Source organism: Engystomops pustulosus, chromosome 2 (assembly GCF_040894005.1).
Source record: "Engystomops pustulosus chromosome 2, aEngPut4.maternal, whole genome shotgun sequence".
NCBI lineage: Eukaryota > Metazoa > Chordata > Amphibia > Anura > Leptodactylidae > Engystomops > Engystomops pustulosus.
In genome coordinates this window covers 186,252,912-186,273,196 of record NC_092412.1, presented here as the reverse complement: position 1 = coordinate 186,273,196, position 20,285 = coordinate 186,252,912, and the positions used below count along the sequence as shown (strand labels likewise).

The following is a 20,285-nucleotide window of genomic DNA, read 5'->3' as shown; positions in this document are numbered from 1 at the left end:
CATGAGAGAGTTTGGTCCTGAAAAACCTGTGTACTGACGGGATATACCAGTCCAGCGTTCGTGGGCAACAAGCCTAATACTAGTGAGAAATTTATTTGGAAAGAATATGGGAAGCCCTAATTTGACAGAGACAACCCACTCATCTTTGCATGAAGCAGAAGTGTGTAATCAAGGACATACAAGCTTGTACTCTCTATAGAAGGTACACTAGTTTTATTACTTGGTGACATGGTTACAGCTCCAACAAAATCACTCATTAAATAGCATAGAAATCAAGTTTATTGACAGCTTACAATTCTGTAAAGGTATATTTATAGAAACATGAAAGAATTTCAACTTCAACCACGAGCATAAATAACCATAACAATATTACGTTCCAGTCACGGCAGTATATACTTCAGAGCAGCACAACGACTGTATACAGCTCTACTTAGCAGTATGGACTCCAGTTTTTAGCTTTTTAATTCAGTAATAGATAAGATGTGACTATGCAATGTCCTGGTAAAAGAAAGAAGCAGTCATGAAAGTATTTGGTGGTATAACCAGTAGCCAAACTGATCAGCCTAAATCACAGAATAATAAAAGAAAATCTTAAACTGGAAATAGAAGATGGGGCCTAAGAAACCTATAAGCAGTGGATCAGGGGCTTAGTTTTCAATGTGGTTTTCCATGTATTTTATAATGTAAAACCTTGCAACAAACCTGAAAAAAAAAAAAAACTTAAAATTTTGTGTGCCTACATTTCTCAGAAGACCATCATGTCAAAACAAATATTGTGTTGTCTGCAGCAATACAATTATTGGTCACTAACTTTTTTTCTGCCTACCAAATGTGCATGTGAAAACCCTGGGAGAAATGGAAGCAGGTAGGACTCCGATAACACAGGACTAACATGGGTCTGCGCAACATATGGATACACAAAATAGCAGCTACTTTATCACAGCACCGCTGGGACCCTCACTGATCATTTGAATAGAGGACCCTGATATACAACAAATCCTGCAGATAGGGGACAAAGGGATATTCTGGAAACCTCAAGTTGAGGGAAACATAGCCTTTAGACTGTAATCATTCTGCACTCAAAAGCGTCTGGTTTCTGTCGCAAGAAACTCGAAAGGTGGAAATTGGTTTCCCCCAATTTTTTTTTTCACAGTATATGGATAGATTTATAGAAAAAAAATTCTATCCACTATGCTGGTATTGTAATGTGCTGCCGATCAGCTGCGGATGATTCCACCGCAATTGCAAACCATGGAACAATGTTAGGGGCAGGATAAAACTTTAAAGTGTGTAAAGTGGTTTGGGGGTTTAAAAAAGGTCCCCTTTAAATCTGCCTATTGTTTAGTATCATCTCTGTTCCTAGTATCTAGAGGTAAGATGACTTTGTTGCATTAGGATCACTATACCTAAAGTGTATGTTGTCCAAGTTTTCAGTGCCCAAATAGCAATTTTTTTTTTTTTAATTAAATGATTATTGTAGGGAACCTGTCAGTAGGTTGGGAGCCCATAAATCTGCAGCTGGGGTTTAGGCTTCCACACCCAAGATTCAAGGTGGAAAAGGTGGTAAGGTGCGTATAGAAAAAGATTTTTAACCCTAAGCTTCAGCTGCATGAAGGAATGCTGTAAGAGTCCCATACATATAGACAGGTGCCCTTTAAGCAAATTCATTTACTCATGACATTTTTTTCATTAAAGAAGGTCAGCTCTTTCTATATGTCTTTTAGTAAACAAGTGTATTTCCTTTTTTATCAGTTTTTCCTCTTTAAAAAAATATAATGGCAAATTGTCAATTGATAGTTTGTGAAGTAACTATGTTTCAGAATAATTATTTCATATCTGGCAAGACATGTGGGTGTGACGAACATCAAGAACGAAGCGCCAGCTCTTGATAAATTCTCCCCAATGAAAATTTCCAAACAAGCAGAGAATTTCTAGATCTCTGCTTACTGTGCTACTATAGAAATCACCAATGTTTACTTTTAGTGATGAACACACAGGTGAACGAGCCGCTATTATCACATGCCTCCGATTACTCTCTGTGAGAATAACGGCTCGTGCACTCGTGCATCTGCGTGTCCATCACATCAACATGGACAGATTTATATCAACTGGTAGTAAACAGAGAAAATTTTGATTGGACTGCAAGAAGAGATCTAGAAAACGGTGAGGAATTGATACAAAAATTATAATGGAGAACAGTAAAACTTTTTCTTAAACAATATCAATTGTCTGCTGAAAGTGGACAACCCCTTTAATGAAGATGTGCCGGGATCAGGAAAGTATATTTAGTTTAAATTACTACCATGCATGTGGTAGTTTTCCTTTAAAGAAATAGGACTTACCATACCTTTGATATATATACGGAACACCTAATTGTAAATGTTAGTTTTGATTTCTATGAAATAACTCTGGAACATAAACATTGTGTTGTACTATTCAGATCCTCTTTCTCTTTACACTTAGAGTTACAATTCTCAGTAGGATGTGGGCCAGGGAGGCCTGACAAAGTCAGCACTGATAATACAATGTCAGACTATGTAAATACAAGGTGAATGGTAACTCCCGCTTGTCTATTATACAGACATTTCCAAGAGGTAGAACAATACTAAAATGGACGTAACAAAAGAGGCAATAGGTCAGGCTTAGGCTACACAGCGATACAGCATGCAAAACTGCAATGCCACATCCAGTGATTGTCCAAGTAGCTTCTGATCAGAACATATCCAAACCTGTTGGACTTTTCGTTGATAGCAAGTAACACATTACTTTCCCCTCAAAGACCGAAAGCAGCAAAAGTCATGTGCAACTTCCACATGCCTAGAATCAAAGACAATTCACAGACAAGGGGAACACATTTTAGTGGCGAAATGCACTGCGTTTTTGTAAATTATTAAATTTGTTTCGATTTAGTGCTATAGCGGTTCAGAAAGGCACTCTTTACAGGACCGGCAGCCCATAAAAATAGAAGGGTTAATAAGACCTGGCTATAAATCATGCACAAGTCACAAGGGCTATGAAATAAGAAGAAGCTGCGTCACAAGAGAAAGATGGCTAAGAGAATGTGAGTTTGGAGGGCAGCAGGTGGCATCAAGGCTTTAGCATTTCGTGGAGATACACCGAGTGCATGTGGTAAGCAGACATCCAGTTGGAGCATTTGTAAACGTTTCGGTAATACGAGCTGGAGACAGCAGAGTGGTAGCTCTGCCATGCTTGATAGTATGACCGCCAGTAGTCAGCATAGCTCATATTGCCATAAGGAAAGGCACTGGTGTTAACATAGTCTAGCTGGTACATGTCATCTTGAGATTCCGCACATAGTTCTCTTTTGGAAAGCTGGGTTACCTTTTTACCCCGTTTCCTAAGCTTTTTGGAATTGCTGATAATTTTATCTTTAGCGACTAAACAGTTAGCTTTGACCAAGCTTGCCTGCTGGACATCTTCTGAAGCCATTGGGACATCATCTACATTCAATAGGCAATTGGCTGCCCCGTCCGTTCTTTCAGCAGAGAGATCTGGACAAGAGCTTGACTGTTCCTTGGTCTTCATTTCTTCTAGGGAATGTGTGGATTCTTCACTACTGTCTTCACTCTCTGATAAGGAGCTGGATGAGCTATACCTGTCATCACTTGAATTCACACTTGGGTTATACTGTTCAGGAGTGTGTGCAGTATCTGAGGGCATGTCTATTGAGCTATTCTCCAGGTTTTCAGAAGAAAGTCTCTCAGCACGACTCCCTGTGTCTGAGTAAACCCGGATGACTTCCACATGTTTTTCTAAGCCTTCCTTAATAAACTGTTCATAATCTTCAACAAGCTCAGCAAAAGATGATGTGCAAACCACAGGACGCTTAAAAGAAGATAAACTTGGGATTTTAGGAAGAGAATTATCCAGCCCATGTTTGATTTTTTTTTCATTTTCTAAGCCTTCTAATGTCTTTCTCGGTTTACTGGTATCACTTAGTTTCTTAGACAAGCCAGAGCTCTCTCCTTGCATCCATTCCTGTGGATTTTCTTTTTCTGTGGACTTTTTTTTAGTTATTTTCTTTTGCTTAGGTTGAGTAGTTTTAGTTTTCCTGTGTGTGCCCAGGTCTGGTAAAGTAGTCATGTCCATACTTTGCATTGTGAAGGAATCATCTGCCTTGACTTCTGACATTACAGCTTGAGAAGAATTCTTCATTGACAATACCTCAATGTTCCAGTCACAAGCTTCTTCCATTAGCCCATCTGGAATTGGCTCTGCACAGAAAAGTTACATTTTAGATAACAGGTGCAAAAATATTAATTAAAAAACATCTGAAAAGCTGAAATAGAATAGAAGAGTTTAGGAAGTATGGAAAAGACTAGAATATCAAGCTCTGTACTCTTTTACGTCCTACACTCCCATTCACAGATAGTCATGCAACTGAACAGACTTGGTGGTTTTTGATGTGCCCATTCACCTCTATAAAGAGTGACAGAGCATGCTTGGTCATATTCTATCCATTTATAACCTCTCTCATTTTGGTAAGGGTCTGGGTCACAGCAGGTAGAAGCTCATCTTACTCTTAATAGAATTAATTGAGAAGAAAATGTATTTCACTGGTCAATTAAAACAACACTAAATCTAAAAATAAAAAAAGGAAAAGTAGTTGCCTTCAAATTGCCATCCTGCAAGATTTTCAACATCTTTAGCTGGCTGGAGAAGATGAAGCTCACGGCTCATCAAGTGGGGCAGGTTTTAACTATCTTTTTGTCCTACAGTAGGTGGAGGAAGAAATGGTAAGCTCCTATTAAGACACATTCACACAGTAAATATGGACTGAATGTTGACCGTCTCTCCTGAACTTAACACTACATCAGGGCTCAATATCATAGTCACTGTAGTCTCTATAAAAGACTACAGTTCAGTACTATAAAACATGCATCATAAATGACTATGTCAGGAGTCTGGGTGACTGACTAAACAATGTGGCTGTCATTTGGACAGTTTTTTTTTTACAGTAATTCAACTAAATACCATGTGATTTCGGCCTTAAAATGTATCCACTCAATCAATGCATGATCGGTGTGGTAGGAAACCAAAAAAAAAAAAAAAAAAACAAAAACAAACAAAACACACATGTGAATACAATGTTAGAGCCAGACTTCTAATACTCAGGGGTAACAGAGTAAACGACCGGAACACAGATTTAATTTTTTTTCCAGGGCTTTCCAACACAGATCCAACAACATGTCCTATTTAACAGTACCTGCACAGAATATAGGACATGTCCTTTCTTTTTTTCCCCCATGATAGCAGTATCATCCACAGTGACCACCATTGATTTCAATGGGATAGTGGATTTTGCCACAAATAAATTATTGTGTGATGTGATACTTAAAAAACATCTGCCGCCAGGATTGTACACGAAGCGTACAGACATACTGATGTGTGCCCCCTCTGACAGGTTCTGCTCTTAGTTTAGCTTCTTATGCCCTGTTTTTTTAAAGCCTTTTTTTCTTAAAAACAAGGGCATAGGAAGTTAAAAAAAGAGCAGATCCTGCCAGAGGGGGCTCACACCAGTAGGTCAGTGTGCTTGGTTTACAATCCTTCATCCTGCTGGTAGATTTCCTTTAATGCCAAGTGGCAATGACAATACAGCTGCCAAAGAAGTCTGGTGTTACAACCGGCTCAGGTCTGTCAGTTACTTGTACAAATTAGCTCTATATGCGTCTAAATATACTTCTTATCAGAGACTCACCTCATCTATGATGTATGTATACTCCAAATCCACATGTGGATAGGGTTGTCGTAAGGTGTACCTAACTTTTACCAAAGTTGAAAGTACAATGTGCATGACTAGTGACATCATTTGTGGGTATTGTATAACATGTATTGTGATTTTTTTCTTTTTTTCTTTTTTTTCTCTGCAGCCTTTTTATACATATTTCGGTTCTCTATTAGAAGCTGGGTGCAGATCTAGCTGCTTTGACTCACTCCTCCTCCACTCTCTATAGTTTTTATGTAAACCGGTCTCAATAATCTTTTTATATAGCAAGTCTGAATTTAGCAGATATTTCGGAGCTAAAACACAACTCAGTCCATGAATCCCAAACCACACAATGGCTGGATTTCACAGAGCAGAAATGTGTAGGGAAGGAACTCCATGGGACACATGCATCATTTGTGTTCTTTTGCAACTTTTTAAAGTTGCCTGAAGTTAGCATAATTTAGCAGTGCTATGCATCTTTAAATATGCCACTGTGATACATGTTTTTTTTTCTCTATATCTCTGTTTTGCAGTTTTTTTGTGACTTTTTAGGTGCATTTATGGAACGAAACATGGGGTCAGTTGTTGTTCATTTTGCACTTAGAGTCTCAAAATTGCTCAAAATAAAATTGCAAAACAGAGAAAACATCAGTCTTGGAAATATACATATAGGAGCACTGCAACAGAAAAGTCCCCAAAAAACTGCAAAAAGAAGAGAAAAGAACAGGTCAAAGTATGGATACATGCCCCCCCTCCCCCCAATGCATCATAGTTACATGTGATAAAAGGTTACATGCTCTGGACAAGGGAAGAAGGGACACCATTATTATGGATTTTATATATCCTTATGGTGCTTGCACAGTGCACAAACTGATCACATTTCTCTTAATTACCCCTAAAACTAATTTTTTGAAAGAGAGGAGCAAAGACAGTAAAAGGAAGAGCTTTCATCTTGGAAGATATATTACAGTTGTCACTTTCACTGTATATTTATAAACAGGCTGCTAAGAAAACCACATTAAGGCTGCATTCACACTAACGTGTGCCGCCGTACCATAGCACCTCGGCGCCGGGGAGAGGAGGAGGGGGCGAGTGCTGCTCACGCCCGCCCCTCTCCATAGAGTAACATAGGACACAGTGCTGTATGCCAAGAAAACACAGGACAAAACCTATCTTTTCACAGGGTACGGAACGGTACAGTGCCGCACCGTAACCCTCCCGTAGGGCGTCGTGCACCCATTTAAGTCTCTGAGGGACGTATATACGACAGCCGTATAATATGTCCCCCATACGGCATTGTGAATGCAGCCTTAATGAGACAATCCGTTTAAGCTCAGTACTCAATGGAATATTCTTAGCCAGAGCAGAAACTTGTAAATGACAATTATCATGCTACCCCGCACGGCCCATGTGTTTTAAATCTGCCCCACAATCACATTTACCAGGTAGTGGAAGTAGTCGGAGATTGCACTTCTGAGATATTGACATCATCAAATTCTCTTCTTCTCCCCGACAACAGTAAGAGACAGACAGTCCATAGGTACCTGTGACAACACAGAGGTTCCAAAAGATTAGTTTCAATACTGCCCTTCAATGCAAGCAAGAAAATAAGCATTAACATTAACTATGTAATTGCATCCATAAATCAAATGGAAGTGGAGCTTCATACACCAGCATCCAGTGTGTGGCTACATGGCCAGGGTAATGCCACAGGTCTAGTGGGGAGTTCTGTGGTACAAATGTGACACCTACTCCATCACAAACATACAACACATTGCCGATCTATAGAGAATATTTATGGGACATTAAAAGGGATTTTCCCATGAGAATATCTCAAATAGATGAAAGATACAGGTCTTACCTCTTATTCAAGAACAGAGGTCTGCTGACCTCCTTCCCGTAGTCAGGCTGGATAAAGTTGTTAAAGTGCAAGTATTTACTGCCTTTCAGATTTATTAAAGTGGCTTTGGCCCTTTAATAAATGTGTCTGATGAGTCTGCTGTAGCTTTGCGACTTTTACAAATTCAGCTAATGCAGGCTTTCACTAGCCAAAAGAATCATAATTTTCTTGATAACTCCTCCAATTTGCAAGTGGAGAGAGTTACCCTGTATTTTTTGACAGTAAAAAGTCACAAAAGGTGCAGTTCCACTTTTTTTTCTGCCAAATACAACATTTTTGTTTACAAATGATAAGTGTCCCATATTGTGTCCATTGGGCACATGGCCTGCTTACAGCTCTGTACCATTCAAGTACAGGCGGTCCCCTACTTAAGAACACTCGACTTACATACGACCCCTAGTTACAAACGGACCTCTGGATATTGGTAATTTATTGTACTTTAGTCCTAGGCTACAATAAACAGCTGTAACAGTTATCACAGGTGTCTGTAATTAAGATTTATTGTTAATCCTGATTCTCATGACAACCCAACATTTTTAAAATGCAATTGTCACAGAGACCAAAAAAGTTCTGGCTGGGATTACAATGATAAAATATACAGTTCCGACTTACATACAAATTCAACTTAAGAACAAACCTAGAGACCCTATCTTGTATGTAACCTGGGGGCTTCCTGTAATTGGGATTTAACTGCAGTACCAAACAGAGCTGCAATACAATGCATAGTGCTGTAATTGGTACTCTGAAGAAGACACAGAACGAGTCTAAATACCATGTTTTCTACCACAGCCATACAGTGGGGATGCCATGTGTCAGACCTCTGCCCATCTGAGATGACCTTTTCTCAGGATAAGCGAGTAATTAATAAAATAAACTGCAGTTATACAGCAGGGTAGCTTATTATTTTATGATCTGTACAGTACTACAATGACTACCATGCAGTGTTAAGTCCAGGAAATGTGGCTGACAAAGACAAAGCATGGCTGTCAGAAACTAACCTATGAGTCATATTTCTGTAATGCAAGTCTTATCCAGTACCGGAGAGATTTAGAAGGGTTATTACTTATTATGTGCTTAAATTTAAAAATCATAAAAAAAAAAATTAAAAAAAAACCACACAAAAAGCGAGCAATAAATAGATTACCAAAGCGCCCAGCTCTTCCAATTCGGTGCATGTATGTCTCCCAATCATGTGGTACATCCAGATTTATAACCAAATTAACTTTGTCAGCATCAATACCACGGGCGGTCTAGCAAATAAAAGAAAAACATACACGTGATTTCAAAAGCAGAATAGTATTCTGTAACACAATTAATGCTGTATTATAAATGGTAAACATAATTCTATTTAAAAGAAAATCTACACCTGGCTGTATAAATGTAAGAATGAGAGGAAGTCTTATGTCCTACAGAAATAAAGCCCAATTCAAAGGGCAACATGTGATTAACCAATAAACTCTAATTTACCATTGTAGATTAGTGAAAATTCAACCACCACAAAGTGAGTAATGCGGGTGCTTAGTGCTGTGTCCAGTTCTTTAACAGTCAGATCCATGTACTCCTAGTTTAACCAAATAGGATGTAGTTATAATAGTAAGCACTTCTATGGGAAAGGAGTATTCCAATCCCTATACAACATTTCCTGGGACTTGCTGTGCCTCTTCTCCAGACTCCTAAGAATCAGAGACTTACCCTCAAAGTTTCTTTGAAGGGGTTGTCCCATCTCACCCATCACAAGAGCAGAGGTCTATTGGGTTTCATCTCACTCACAATCTTGAGTGGAGCAGTGGTCACATTAACCCCAAACTCTCCATTCAATTCAATGGGTAGAGAAAATAGTCAAGTATCCTTGGCTAATTTCAGCAGTTCATTGACTTAACTGGAGAGAAAGAAAAGGAGTGAGACAGAAGTCAATAGACACCCGTTCTCATGATAAGTGTGGGTCCAAGAAGTGGGGCCTGCACCTTTCAGCTATACTTCAGATAGGTCATAATTGAGATGGAGTTCCTCTTTAAAGATCTGGGTTACCCTTTGACTGTTTAACCATTGTTTAAGCTACTTACAAGATCAGTAGAAATAAGAACACGACAATGGTACTGCTTCAGTTTGGCCATGGCTTCTAGTCTTTGGTTTTGGTTCATGCTGCCTAAGAGGCGAAAATAGATTCATAAATGGTAAGTTTGTAATGAATTATCACTAACCTAATGACTTAAGTTTAAATTACACATTTCTATATTAAATTTCAATGTATATTTTTATAATAGTCTCTCCTTTATGACTTACCCGATATACACACAGCTGGGAAACCTTTGGCAGTAAGCACTTCGGACAGGTGCTGAGCCCTATCAAAATAAAAATAGGTTTGTAGAATTCCAGAAATTATACTAGGGTAGATAATACAAATCAACATTACTATATTTGGACCATACAGAAGATATAGCACATTCAAATAAATTCTTTATTATCAGCCATCATTATCATTCTATTTTTATATTATAATCCGCTGGGGAAAGCAATAGGTTTACCTGCTGTGCAAGTTAGAAAACACCAATGCTTGGTTAAAGGGAACTCTACTAAACAGCTCTTGTAGATGCTGCACCTTCTCTTCAAAAGTCTTGTGTGGAAGAGGATGGGAATTCACCACCTTATAATACTGCTTCAACCCTAGTCACACACAGAAGGACAAATGTCACGTCCAATGCCATACTAATGCTGCCTGAGAGTTTTCTATTGGACTATACATACCTATGAGGCTGGGGTCAGTAACATTTAACCTGACAAAGGTTGGCTCCCTCATATAACGGGTCAGTGCTTTAGCTAAGGATTCTGGGTATGTGGCGGAGACAGCTAGCATTTGCTTGTTGACAGGAAGAGAGGAGTAAATCCAACTGATAAAATATAAAAAGTGAAAGTTATCATTTATTGTGATGGCAAAAACATAATCAACCTATGAGTCAATTAAAAACAGATAATTTATCATTACAAAACAGGGAACATAATCTTCACCAGTATGCGGAGAAAAGCAGTGCAAATTCTTTTACCTAGTGTTTCCTAGTGATAAACCAGAAACCTTACAAGATACTGGGCCCAACTGCAAGTTCTGAGGCCTCATGGGACCAGCTTCAACCAATGAGTGGCCTCCTCGGATCACAGTATGTATGTGTAGTTCCCAGTTCTAAGGACACCACTCATTGGCTGAAACAAGCCCTGAGAACCCATGGATCAATGACAGCAACTTATGCAGCCAGTTGTGGATTTCTGAGACATTGGGAGGCAACAAATAATTGTAATATCCCCTTATTTTATATTATAGTAATAAATAAGCACAACAGGAGGAATATTAAATAGGAATTGTTAGAAATTCTAACATGCATATTTTCCAGAATGTCATAATTCTGGGGCATCTTTAATAGAATGACTTTCTTTAGTTTTGTGCAGTTCCTCTGATATTCCACCTGTCTGTTACAACTACCTTCAGTGCGGACACAACTAACAACTAGTGGAATGGCAAGAATTAGTTATCAGCTTATTCATACATTTCTCTAGGGAATACAACCCCTCTGATCACTACTTCTTGAGGAAGGAGAGTATTTACTAAAACAGATGCCAGGAGAGGTCCATTTTCTCTTTACAGAAGGAATTCACGTCTTCCTGGGCATTTTCTACATTAAGTGTTCAATTAAAGCGCCCAATTAACGTTACAATTTCTTACTTAATTTGCTCCTGGAAGCTTCCTTCTTCTAGTAGTTTGTCTGCTTCATCAAGAATAAATAGACGAATGCTGGATGTGTTGAGAAAGCCAATTTCTATTAATTGCTTTATTCGGCCTGCAAATAAAATATTGAAATGTTCGTGTAAGCCCAGACTGGCAAATGCTGTCTGGCAGAGTAAGACAGAGTTTATTTCTGCACATAATTAAAAGCAGATAGTCACTTAAGCCAAAGATGGACTCCAGCCATTACTGAACAGATTCCAGAAAAGCCAGGCTCCGGATGCCAGCGCTCACAGAAGAACGATGCGGAGCAGGCAACATTTGTGTTACTTCTCAGGAGACATCAAGACTACGACTCATAGCACGTACCAAGAGCGGAAAATCTTCATATAGTAGTTTATTTTTTTTCAATAAATTTGGCTTTCTGGTCACAGAATAAAATGTAAATTGAAAAATAATTACATATTACTACTTGCTTAAAGGGGTTATCCGGGTTTAAAAAATTTTTTATGGCCGGGCTGGGGAGGGCTAGTTAAACATAATAAACATGGACTTACTTCCTCCGGCGCCTCTGATGTCCCGCGTCGCGGTCCCTTTGATCCGTGCCCCTGTTTGTTTACAGGGGCACGGAAGCCGCGCACAGGGAGCTTCCGGTCCGTGATGTGGACGGCTCCTCCCATCCGTCCCTATCTCTCAGCGTTGTAAGCGCTGGGAGAAGGTGCGCATGGGAGCTTCCGGAAGCTCCCTGTGCGCCGGTGTAATGAAACCGGCACACAGAGAAGACCGGCCGCGGCGCAGGACATCGGCAGCACCGGAGGAGGTAAGTACATGTTTATTGTGTTTAAATAGCCCTCCCCAGCCCGGCCATAAGAAATTTTTTAAACCCGGATAACCCCTTTAATATCAGGTCCTCTTTTGGCACTGAGCAGCACTGAAAATGAGAAGTGTAAATTATCCCAAAGGTGGGACCCCCATGGATCAAGAAAATGGGAGTATATAGAAGCTGGTTGCGCATGCGCCTTTTCCTCTATTCATCTCGACAACGCTTAAAGAGATAGACGAAAACTGAACTCTGCTATCTCCACTAGGGCAACAAGCAGTAAATGGAGCAACAGCGGGCAGGTCCAACCTGCCCCTAGATTAATATGTTGAACAATGGACCCCTGTACACGACTGCAATCGCCACCAGTCAGCAAGTTATCCCCCTTTTCTGTGGATAGGGGAAAGAATTCTTTATTACTATTTTTAACTTGCAGTAACCAGACAACCCCCTTCATACCAAATATTCTAAGTTATAATATCTGTAGCAGCAGCTTTGGTGTGTAGGTGGATGGCGAGTATTCAATTAAACCCAACATTCTTTGTTGGATCAAAATCACAATGTCTTATCTGTGAACATCATGTTGCAGAGAAGGACCCCATCTTGCCTAATTCACAGGACAGTGGTGGGCCACCCACAGATGATGAGAATTTGGTCACTCATACATCTCTCTGCTCAATGACGCTAACAGAGGTCAGTATTCCGGTTATCTCCATCAGTGCCATAGGCAGCGAATGGAGTGCCAAACACATCCAACCTGCTGCTTCACTCATTTGTGATACAACGGACCCCTGTCCGAAAACTCTGAAGATCCCACTACTGGCACTGCGAGTATTTAGCAAGCTTTTCCCAGGGATAGAGATAAACCTGTAGTGAACTGGTGACCCCTTTAACACTATAGATTCTTAGTTGGATCACAGAACCAACATTAAAGGTAGCTATAAAAGAGGAAATATTTCTATATTCTATGCTAAAAACAGAATAAAATAAGGCTTGTTGCACACGCGTCCTTGCATTACATAGAAATATGATGGAAGGACTCCCTGTGTGCCAGCAAAACTGCTATGCCGGCCCTATATTAACCATTAATATGGCTGACAGACAGGAGGTCCTTGCATTATATTTTGGTATAATGCAATGTGTGCAGTCTGTGTGATCTGGTGAACATACAGGCCCGTTTCCATTAGCTGCACATGAGCAGTCACTATGCTCAACTATAGAGTATGTTATACAGGCAGTCCCTGACTTAATGGACATCATCCATCAGGTATACTGAGGGTAGAGTGCCCTCACCTGACTGCTTGTTACCGGTTCCAGGGTAAGGCACTGGTTTTTAATAGTTTCAGGATGGCCGTATTGCTGAGGAAATACCTTATATATAATAATGAGCTTGAGGCTCTCCGACTGACGTCACGGGAGTGCCTCATGGCTCCAGCCTTAATAAATAGTCTCCCCTGGTCCGGTCCGCTTACCTTGCAGATGTCACCCAGCTGTATGCAAGTCACGCACATGCGCAATAACACTTTCCTTATGCAGCTGGCTGGATGTGGCGGTGCAAGGAAAGTGTTATTGCACATGCTCAATATCACAGTTGTTTGATAAAGTAAAAGTATACAGAATCATAATATTAGATTACCAGGAGAGCCCACAGCTATGTGACACTTTTTCAGCCGAACTTTATCCTGTGGCAGCGGTGTCCCTCCTATGAACACATGGCACTCCAACCCTTCCATGCGACTCCCTATAGATACAATGACCGAATGGATTTGAACTGCAATTTCTCTTGTTGGAGCCAACACCAATATCTAGAAAAACAAACAAAAAAAAACACACTATACTAATACAGTGACTGCTATAAAAGAATAATCTATAAACCAAAACCTTTTTACCAAATTTACCATTCTTGGTAGATTGTAGATTATGGGATAGATCCGCATAGTATGCTTGCCATGGCTAGATCAATGTCACACCTGAGAGAAATTAAGAAAATAATACCTGTGTTGACGTATTTTCCAAAATGAGAGAATCTAAAGCCACAGTGGAGAAGACACAGGTTTTTCCAGTGCCAGACTTTGCCTGAACAATCAAATCTAAAAGAAAGAAAAAGTACAATAAAGGGAGACATGAAGGAAATGCCCATCAATTACCCATCAATGAATGGAGCGGTGACAATAAAGAGTCCTTCTCACTACGGTCATGAAGTGAAAAGTAAGGAGTGGCTTTGTATCTACATTCTAATGATAAGCAAAGTCAACATTATGTGGATAGATGAAAAATGTCTGTGGGATCACATGTTGCTACAATTTCTGGGGGGACATTTACCAGGGTTTCAATGCCAGAAAACAATTGCCAGAGGACCACCAGTGCAGCCGGTGGTGGGGTGGTACGAGGCAGTTCTGTGCCCTCACTACAATTCGCGACCATGCAAGCTGAATGGTCACTTACTAAATTCTATAACATGTCCTGCGCTGCCAGCCTGAAAAGCCGGCGTATTATAAGTGTCCCCCTCCCACTCACATTAATCATCCCAGCTGGGGCACTTAAGGCTTCAAAATACAGGTCTCTCCATCTTGACCACCGTGACCTCCTCTACCAACCACTGCTACAGCAGCACAGAGGTTTGGTTATCCCGATTTTCATGATGGCTGGAGTCATTTAAGAAGCAGATTCGTTAAGCAATTTTATGTTTGCTAAAAGCTTGTGTCCCACAAAAGAAACGCCATTAAACTACCAGACAAAATTCTACAGTGACTGTGCACAGGACCACTGACGTAAGTGGAGCACTGATTGGACCACATTGATGTGAAACGTATCCCCTATTCTCTCTATATAGAAATATATACATAGCATGTGGACATGAAGCAATGTGTTATTTTGGGGAATCTACCATCACAAGCGAGCATGGGTAAACCCGGGAAACATACTCATTGATCCAGGCACTGTGACTATGGTAATCTACTTATATTTGTTATCCATGCCCTCCTTATACTGAACTCATTAGCATAATTTTCAAAGTTGATTTTAGAAGGAAAGGTAGTCATGTATAACAAATATAAGATGGTGCCTGGATCTATCATGCTTGATCTTGATGGTAAATTTCCTTTATATCTGAACAACCCCTCCTACCCCTCTAACAATGCCCCTTTCCATAACTCACCCACCTAATCCACATCTTCCAAGCGGTATGGCCTTGCTCTGAATTGGAGAGGGCCTGGTGAAGCCTGCTGCCTCTAAGCCTTCAAGAACAGGTCGTGACAGGAGCAGCGAGCTGAAATCCGTAGCCTCACCAGGACCCTGTAAGACATCTCCAGTGCGAGGTCGAGAGCCCAATGTGTGGGCCGCCATTATTCTGTTGGAAGGTCAAGCCCTTTAAGATACTTGAATCAAGACCTGAAAGATAAAAGGTAAGTGAGAAAAACCAAAACTGCTTAGCGACTAACTTTTTTTGGACTGAAATGTCCAAACAGTTCCATTTTTTTTAATTCTCATAATCATACCTGTATGAGGGTTTGTTTTTTTGGGAGGGCTGAGTAGGATTTTTGATGGCACCATCTTGGCATACTCAAAATTGGAAAAAATGCAATGTTGAGCTTTATTAATGTTTAAAGTTGACAGTGCGGTGTAAATAACATGAAAACTATTACCAAAATCAAGTCTGGAGACATCAAATTTGGGTATTTTTACCTTTACTTACGCATAAGCAAAACTCTATACACAAAATAGTTTTCACTATGGATGTGATGTCACCACACTTCAATGGCCATAATAGTTTAATTTCTCCACCTGCAGAGCTGTGTTTGGGATTGTGTTTTGTGGGATAATTTGTCATTTTCATTCTTACCATTTTTAAAAATTATTTTCTTATTTTGTTCAGTGGTTAAAAGAGCCTGAAACTGCTCTGGGCACTGCTCCCTTTAACCAGTAAAATACTACATATAGGGAACCTGTCATCAGCGTCTGGACGAATAAACTACTACCAGTATGATGCCTAGCAGCTTTACACCATACAGATCATGTTTCTTTTATAGCCCAACATGGCTCCTTCACCCAGAAAATCAACTTTGAAGTAAACTGGTAATATAAAGTCATGTAGGCGGAGAGTTCAGTGAAGTCAAGCTCCTCCTGCCTCTGAACGCCTCCTCCCGTACCTTACATCTTGCACCGGACTTCAGAATCAGGTTAGTGAGGTCTCTGGGTGAAGGACCATCAATTACAGTGAAGGAGGCTTACTGAGGCAGGGAGAGCTTGGATTCAGTGTTAAATTCTCCACCTCCTTGACTTTATACACCAAATTTACAACTCACTTCAAAGTTGATTTTCTGGACGATGTCACCACACTGGCTCATGAAAGAAACATCATCTAGAAGATGTTCAGCTGCTTCACAACATAATGGTAGTGGATTATTAGGTATATTTCTGCTGACAGGTTCCCTTTCATATTTAAATTAAATTTTAATTATATTTATAAAATATATGTTTAAATTAATATATTGAAACTTACACAATTATATACTATAACATACAGAATATATAAGAGTAGTCTGCATGCAGGGGACCATTGATTGTATATTTCAGGCATCAGGAAGGAGCAGTTAGAACAAGCTCTGTAGTCTGGTCACTGCTCCCCAAGCTCAGCGCCATACATTGTATAATGGTGGTGCTCGGTACTGCAGGACAGTCCTATTCATCTGCAGTCCCACCATGTGACTGGTGGCCTAAGATGTGCCCAACTGGGTGTCAGACCCCCCGACGTTATAATGAGGAATCATCCGATACAGACCCCCTGTAAGAAGCAGCAGCATGTGTGCAGTGCCCGGGCCTATCAGTGCAGGTGCCGGCAGATCATGTACACTGCAGCAGGCGGGTGATGTGTGCGCCGTGCTGCTGGCACAGGCCTCCGCATTCCTCCTTACTAGTCACCCCCTGACTTACCATACAGCAGCGCTATCAGGGAGGACGAGATCAGCGCAATCCCAGTGCAGGAACCGGACCTCCAGGGCTAAAGCACCTACGTGACGTCACGACCATGTGGTCAGTCACGTGTAGGGGAGGAGCTTCGGGTATTGCGTCATCGTGTGACGAGCCTGAGTTTGACTGTCACTGAGTTGTGTTTAGCAAAGCGGTCACTATACGCGGCGCGTGTGTTACAGAGCAATATGTGTGTATGTATAGTGTATACAGGGCTCATTCTATGCATGTATATATTTGATATATATATATATATATATATATATATATATATATATATGTATGTCTGTATAGTGTATACAGGGCTCAGTACTGCGCATGTATTATATGTGTATAGTGTGTACAGGGCTCAGTACTGTGCATGTATTATATGTGTATAGTGTATACAGGGCTCAGTACTGCGCATGTATTATATGTGTATAGTGTATACAGGGCTCAGTACTGCGCATGTATTATATGTGTATAGTGTATACAGGGCTCAGTACTGCGCATGTATTATATGTGTATAGTGTATACAGGGCTCAGTACTGCGCATGTATTATATGTGTATAGTGTATACAGGGCTCAGTACTGTGCATGTATTATATGTGTATAGTGTATACAGGGCTCAGTACTGCGCATGTATTATATGTGTATAGTGTGTACAGGGCTCAGTACTGCACATGTATTATATGTGTATAGTGTGTACAGGGCTCAGTACTGCGCATGTATTATATGTGTATAGTGTATACAGGGCTCAGTACTGTGCATGTATTATATGTGTGTAGTGTATACAGGGCTCAGTACTGTGCATGTATTATATGTATAGTGTATACAGGGCTCAGTACTGCGCATGTATTATATGTGTATAGTGTGTACAGGGCTCAGTACTGCGCATGTATTATATGTGTATAGTGTATACAGGGCTCAGTACTGCGCATGTATTATATGTGTATAGTGTGTACAGGGCTCAGTACTGCGCATGTATTATATGTGTATAGTGTATACAGGGCTCAGTACTGCGCATGTATTATATGTGTATAGTGTATACAGGGCTCAGTACTGCGCATGTATTATATGTGTATAGTGTATACAGGACTCAGTACTGCGCATGTATTATATGTGTATAGTGTATACAGGGCTCAGTACTGCGCATGTATTATATGTGTATAGTGTATACAGGGCTCAGTACTGCGCATGTATTATATGTGTATAGTGTATACAGGGCTCAGTACTGCGCATGTATTATATGTGTATAGTGTATACAGGGCTCAGTACTGCGCATGTATTATATGTGTATAGTGTATACAGGGCTCAGTACTGCGCATGTATTATATGTGTATAGTGTATACAGGGCTCAGTACATGCGCATGTATTATATGTGTATAGTGTATACAGGGCTCAGTACTGCGCATGTATTATATGTGTATAGTGTATACAGGGCTCAGTACTGCGCATGTATTATATGTGTATAGTGTATACAGGGCTCAGTACTGCGCATGTATTATATGTGTATAGTGTATACAGGGCTCAGTACTGCGCATGTATTATATGTGTATAGTGTATACAGGGCTCAGTACTGCGCATGTATTATATGTGTATAGTGTATACAGGGCTCAGTACATGCGCATGTATTATATGTGTATAGTGTATACAGGGCTCAGTACTGCGCATGTATTATATGTGTATAGTGTATACAGGGCTCAGTACTGCGCATGTATTATATGTGTATAGTGTATACAGGGCTCAGTACTGCGCATGTATTATATGTGTATAGTGTATACAGGGCTCAGTACTGCGCATGTATTATATGTGTATAGTGTATACAGGGCTCAGTACTGCGCATGTATTATATGTGTATAGTGTATACAGGGCTCAGTACTGCGCATGTATTATATGTGTATAGTGTATACAGGGCTCAGTACATGCGCATGTATTATATGTGTATAGTGTATACAGGGCTCAGTACTGCGCATGTATTATATGTGTATAGTGTATACAGGGCTCAGTACTGCGCATGTATTATATGTGTATAGTGTATACAGGGCTCAGTACTGCGCATGTATTATATGTGTATAGTGTATACAGGGCTCAGTACTGCGCATGTATTATATGTGTATAGTGTATACAGGGCTCAGTACTGCGCATGTATTATATGTGTATAGTGTATACAGGGCTCAGTACTGCGCATGTATTATATGTGTATAGTGTATACAGGGCTCAGTACATGCGCCATGTACTAGAGAAATTTCTGAATACTAACCTCTGGCCATCGTGCAAAATCATCAATTATCACTGCCCAGCACCCCCATGATTATGTTGTTTATTGAAATTTTTGAGAGGTTACCTATTGAAGGCTTGTGATTTATAGGTCATATATCTTCTCCCATGATTGCTTAGCAGTCATTCCAAACTTGTTCCATTTAAAGGACACATGTCAGCAGGTTATTCCATCTATTTCTCAGCACCCCGCCTTGTTACCCCTTTATTACCTTTCTAACCAGCTATTTGTCTTCCTCTGTCGCCATCCTGGCCCTGCATAAATCGTTATTTTTGGGCAGTTCCCATGTGCTCTGACATGCACTGTGAGGTCTTATATAGACAGGAGTGTGGACTCCAATGAAGGAGTAAAACTATCTCGTGCATTAGAAGGAAATGGACAGCATGTGAGTTTAATATGAGCGTCACAGCAAAGGGTCTCAATTCTTATCACTAGGTGCAGTCAGGGCTGAATTAAGGTTAGTGGGGGCCACTGGGCACAAAATCTGGCGGGGCCCCATTGAATGTAGTCCTGACAGGAAACAGCAATAACTATATATAATAACCATATACAGCCTCTCCACTAAGCACTATAAACAGCACCCAGTATTCACTATATACAGCCCCCCAGCAATCACTATATACAGCCCAAAGTAACCATTATATATAAACAGCTCCCAGTAATGACTACAGTATATACAGCTTCCCCAGCAATTACTATATACGGCTCCCCCAGAAATCACTATATACAGCTCCCCAGTAATCACTGTATACAGCTCCCCCCCTGCAATCACTGTATGCAGCTCCCCCAGCAATCACTGTATGCAGCTCCCCCAGCAATCACTGTATGCAGCTCCCCCAGCAATCACTGTATGCAGCTCCCCCAGCAATCACTATATACAGCTCCCCCAGAAATCAC

General features: G+C 40.4%; 1 protein-coding gene across 2 annotated transcripts; it reads right to left on the bottom strand.

Annotated features, from left to right (window-relative positions):
- Window positions 1-261: 261 nt before the first annotated feature.
- DDX20 (DEAD-box helicase 20) lies at window positions 262-17,248 on the bottom strand. Of its 2 annotated transcripts, none has more exons than XM_072137598.1 (12): window positions 17,093-17,248; window positions 15,322-15,550; window positions 14,156-14,250; window positions 13,797-13,965; window positions 11,341-11,455; window positions 10,374-10,516; window positions 10,154-10,292; window positions 9,912-9,970; window positions 9,692-9,774; window positions 8,773-8,878; window positions 7,171-7,272; window positions 262-4,235 (listed from the first exon to the last, which is right to left on the bottom strand). In XM_072137598.1, the coding sequence occupies exons 2-12, from the start codon at window positions 15,503-15,505 to the stop codon at window positions 3,088-3,090; spliced, it is 2,343 nt and encodes a 780-aa protein (XP_071993699.1). In that variant the 5' UTR covers window positions 15,506-15,550; window positions 17,093-17,248; the 3' UTR covers window positions 262-3,087. The 2 variants fall into 2 exon arrangements, with proteins under 2 accessions (XP_071993699.1, XP_071993700.1); XM_072137599.1 differs by having other exon boundaries at window positions 15,322-15,509; window positions 17,093-17,237.
- Window positions 17,249-20,285: the final 3,037 nt, after the last annotated feature.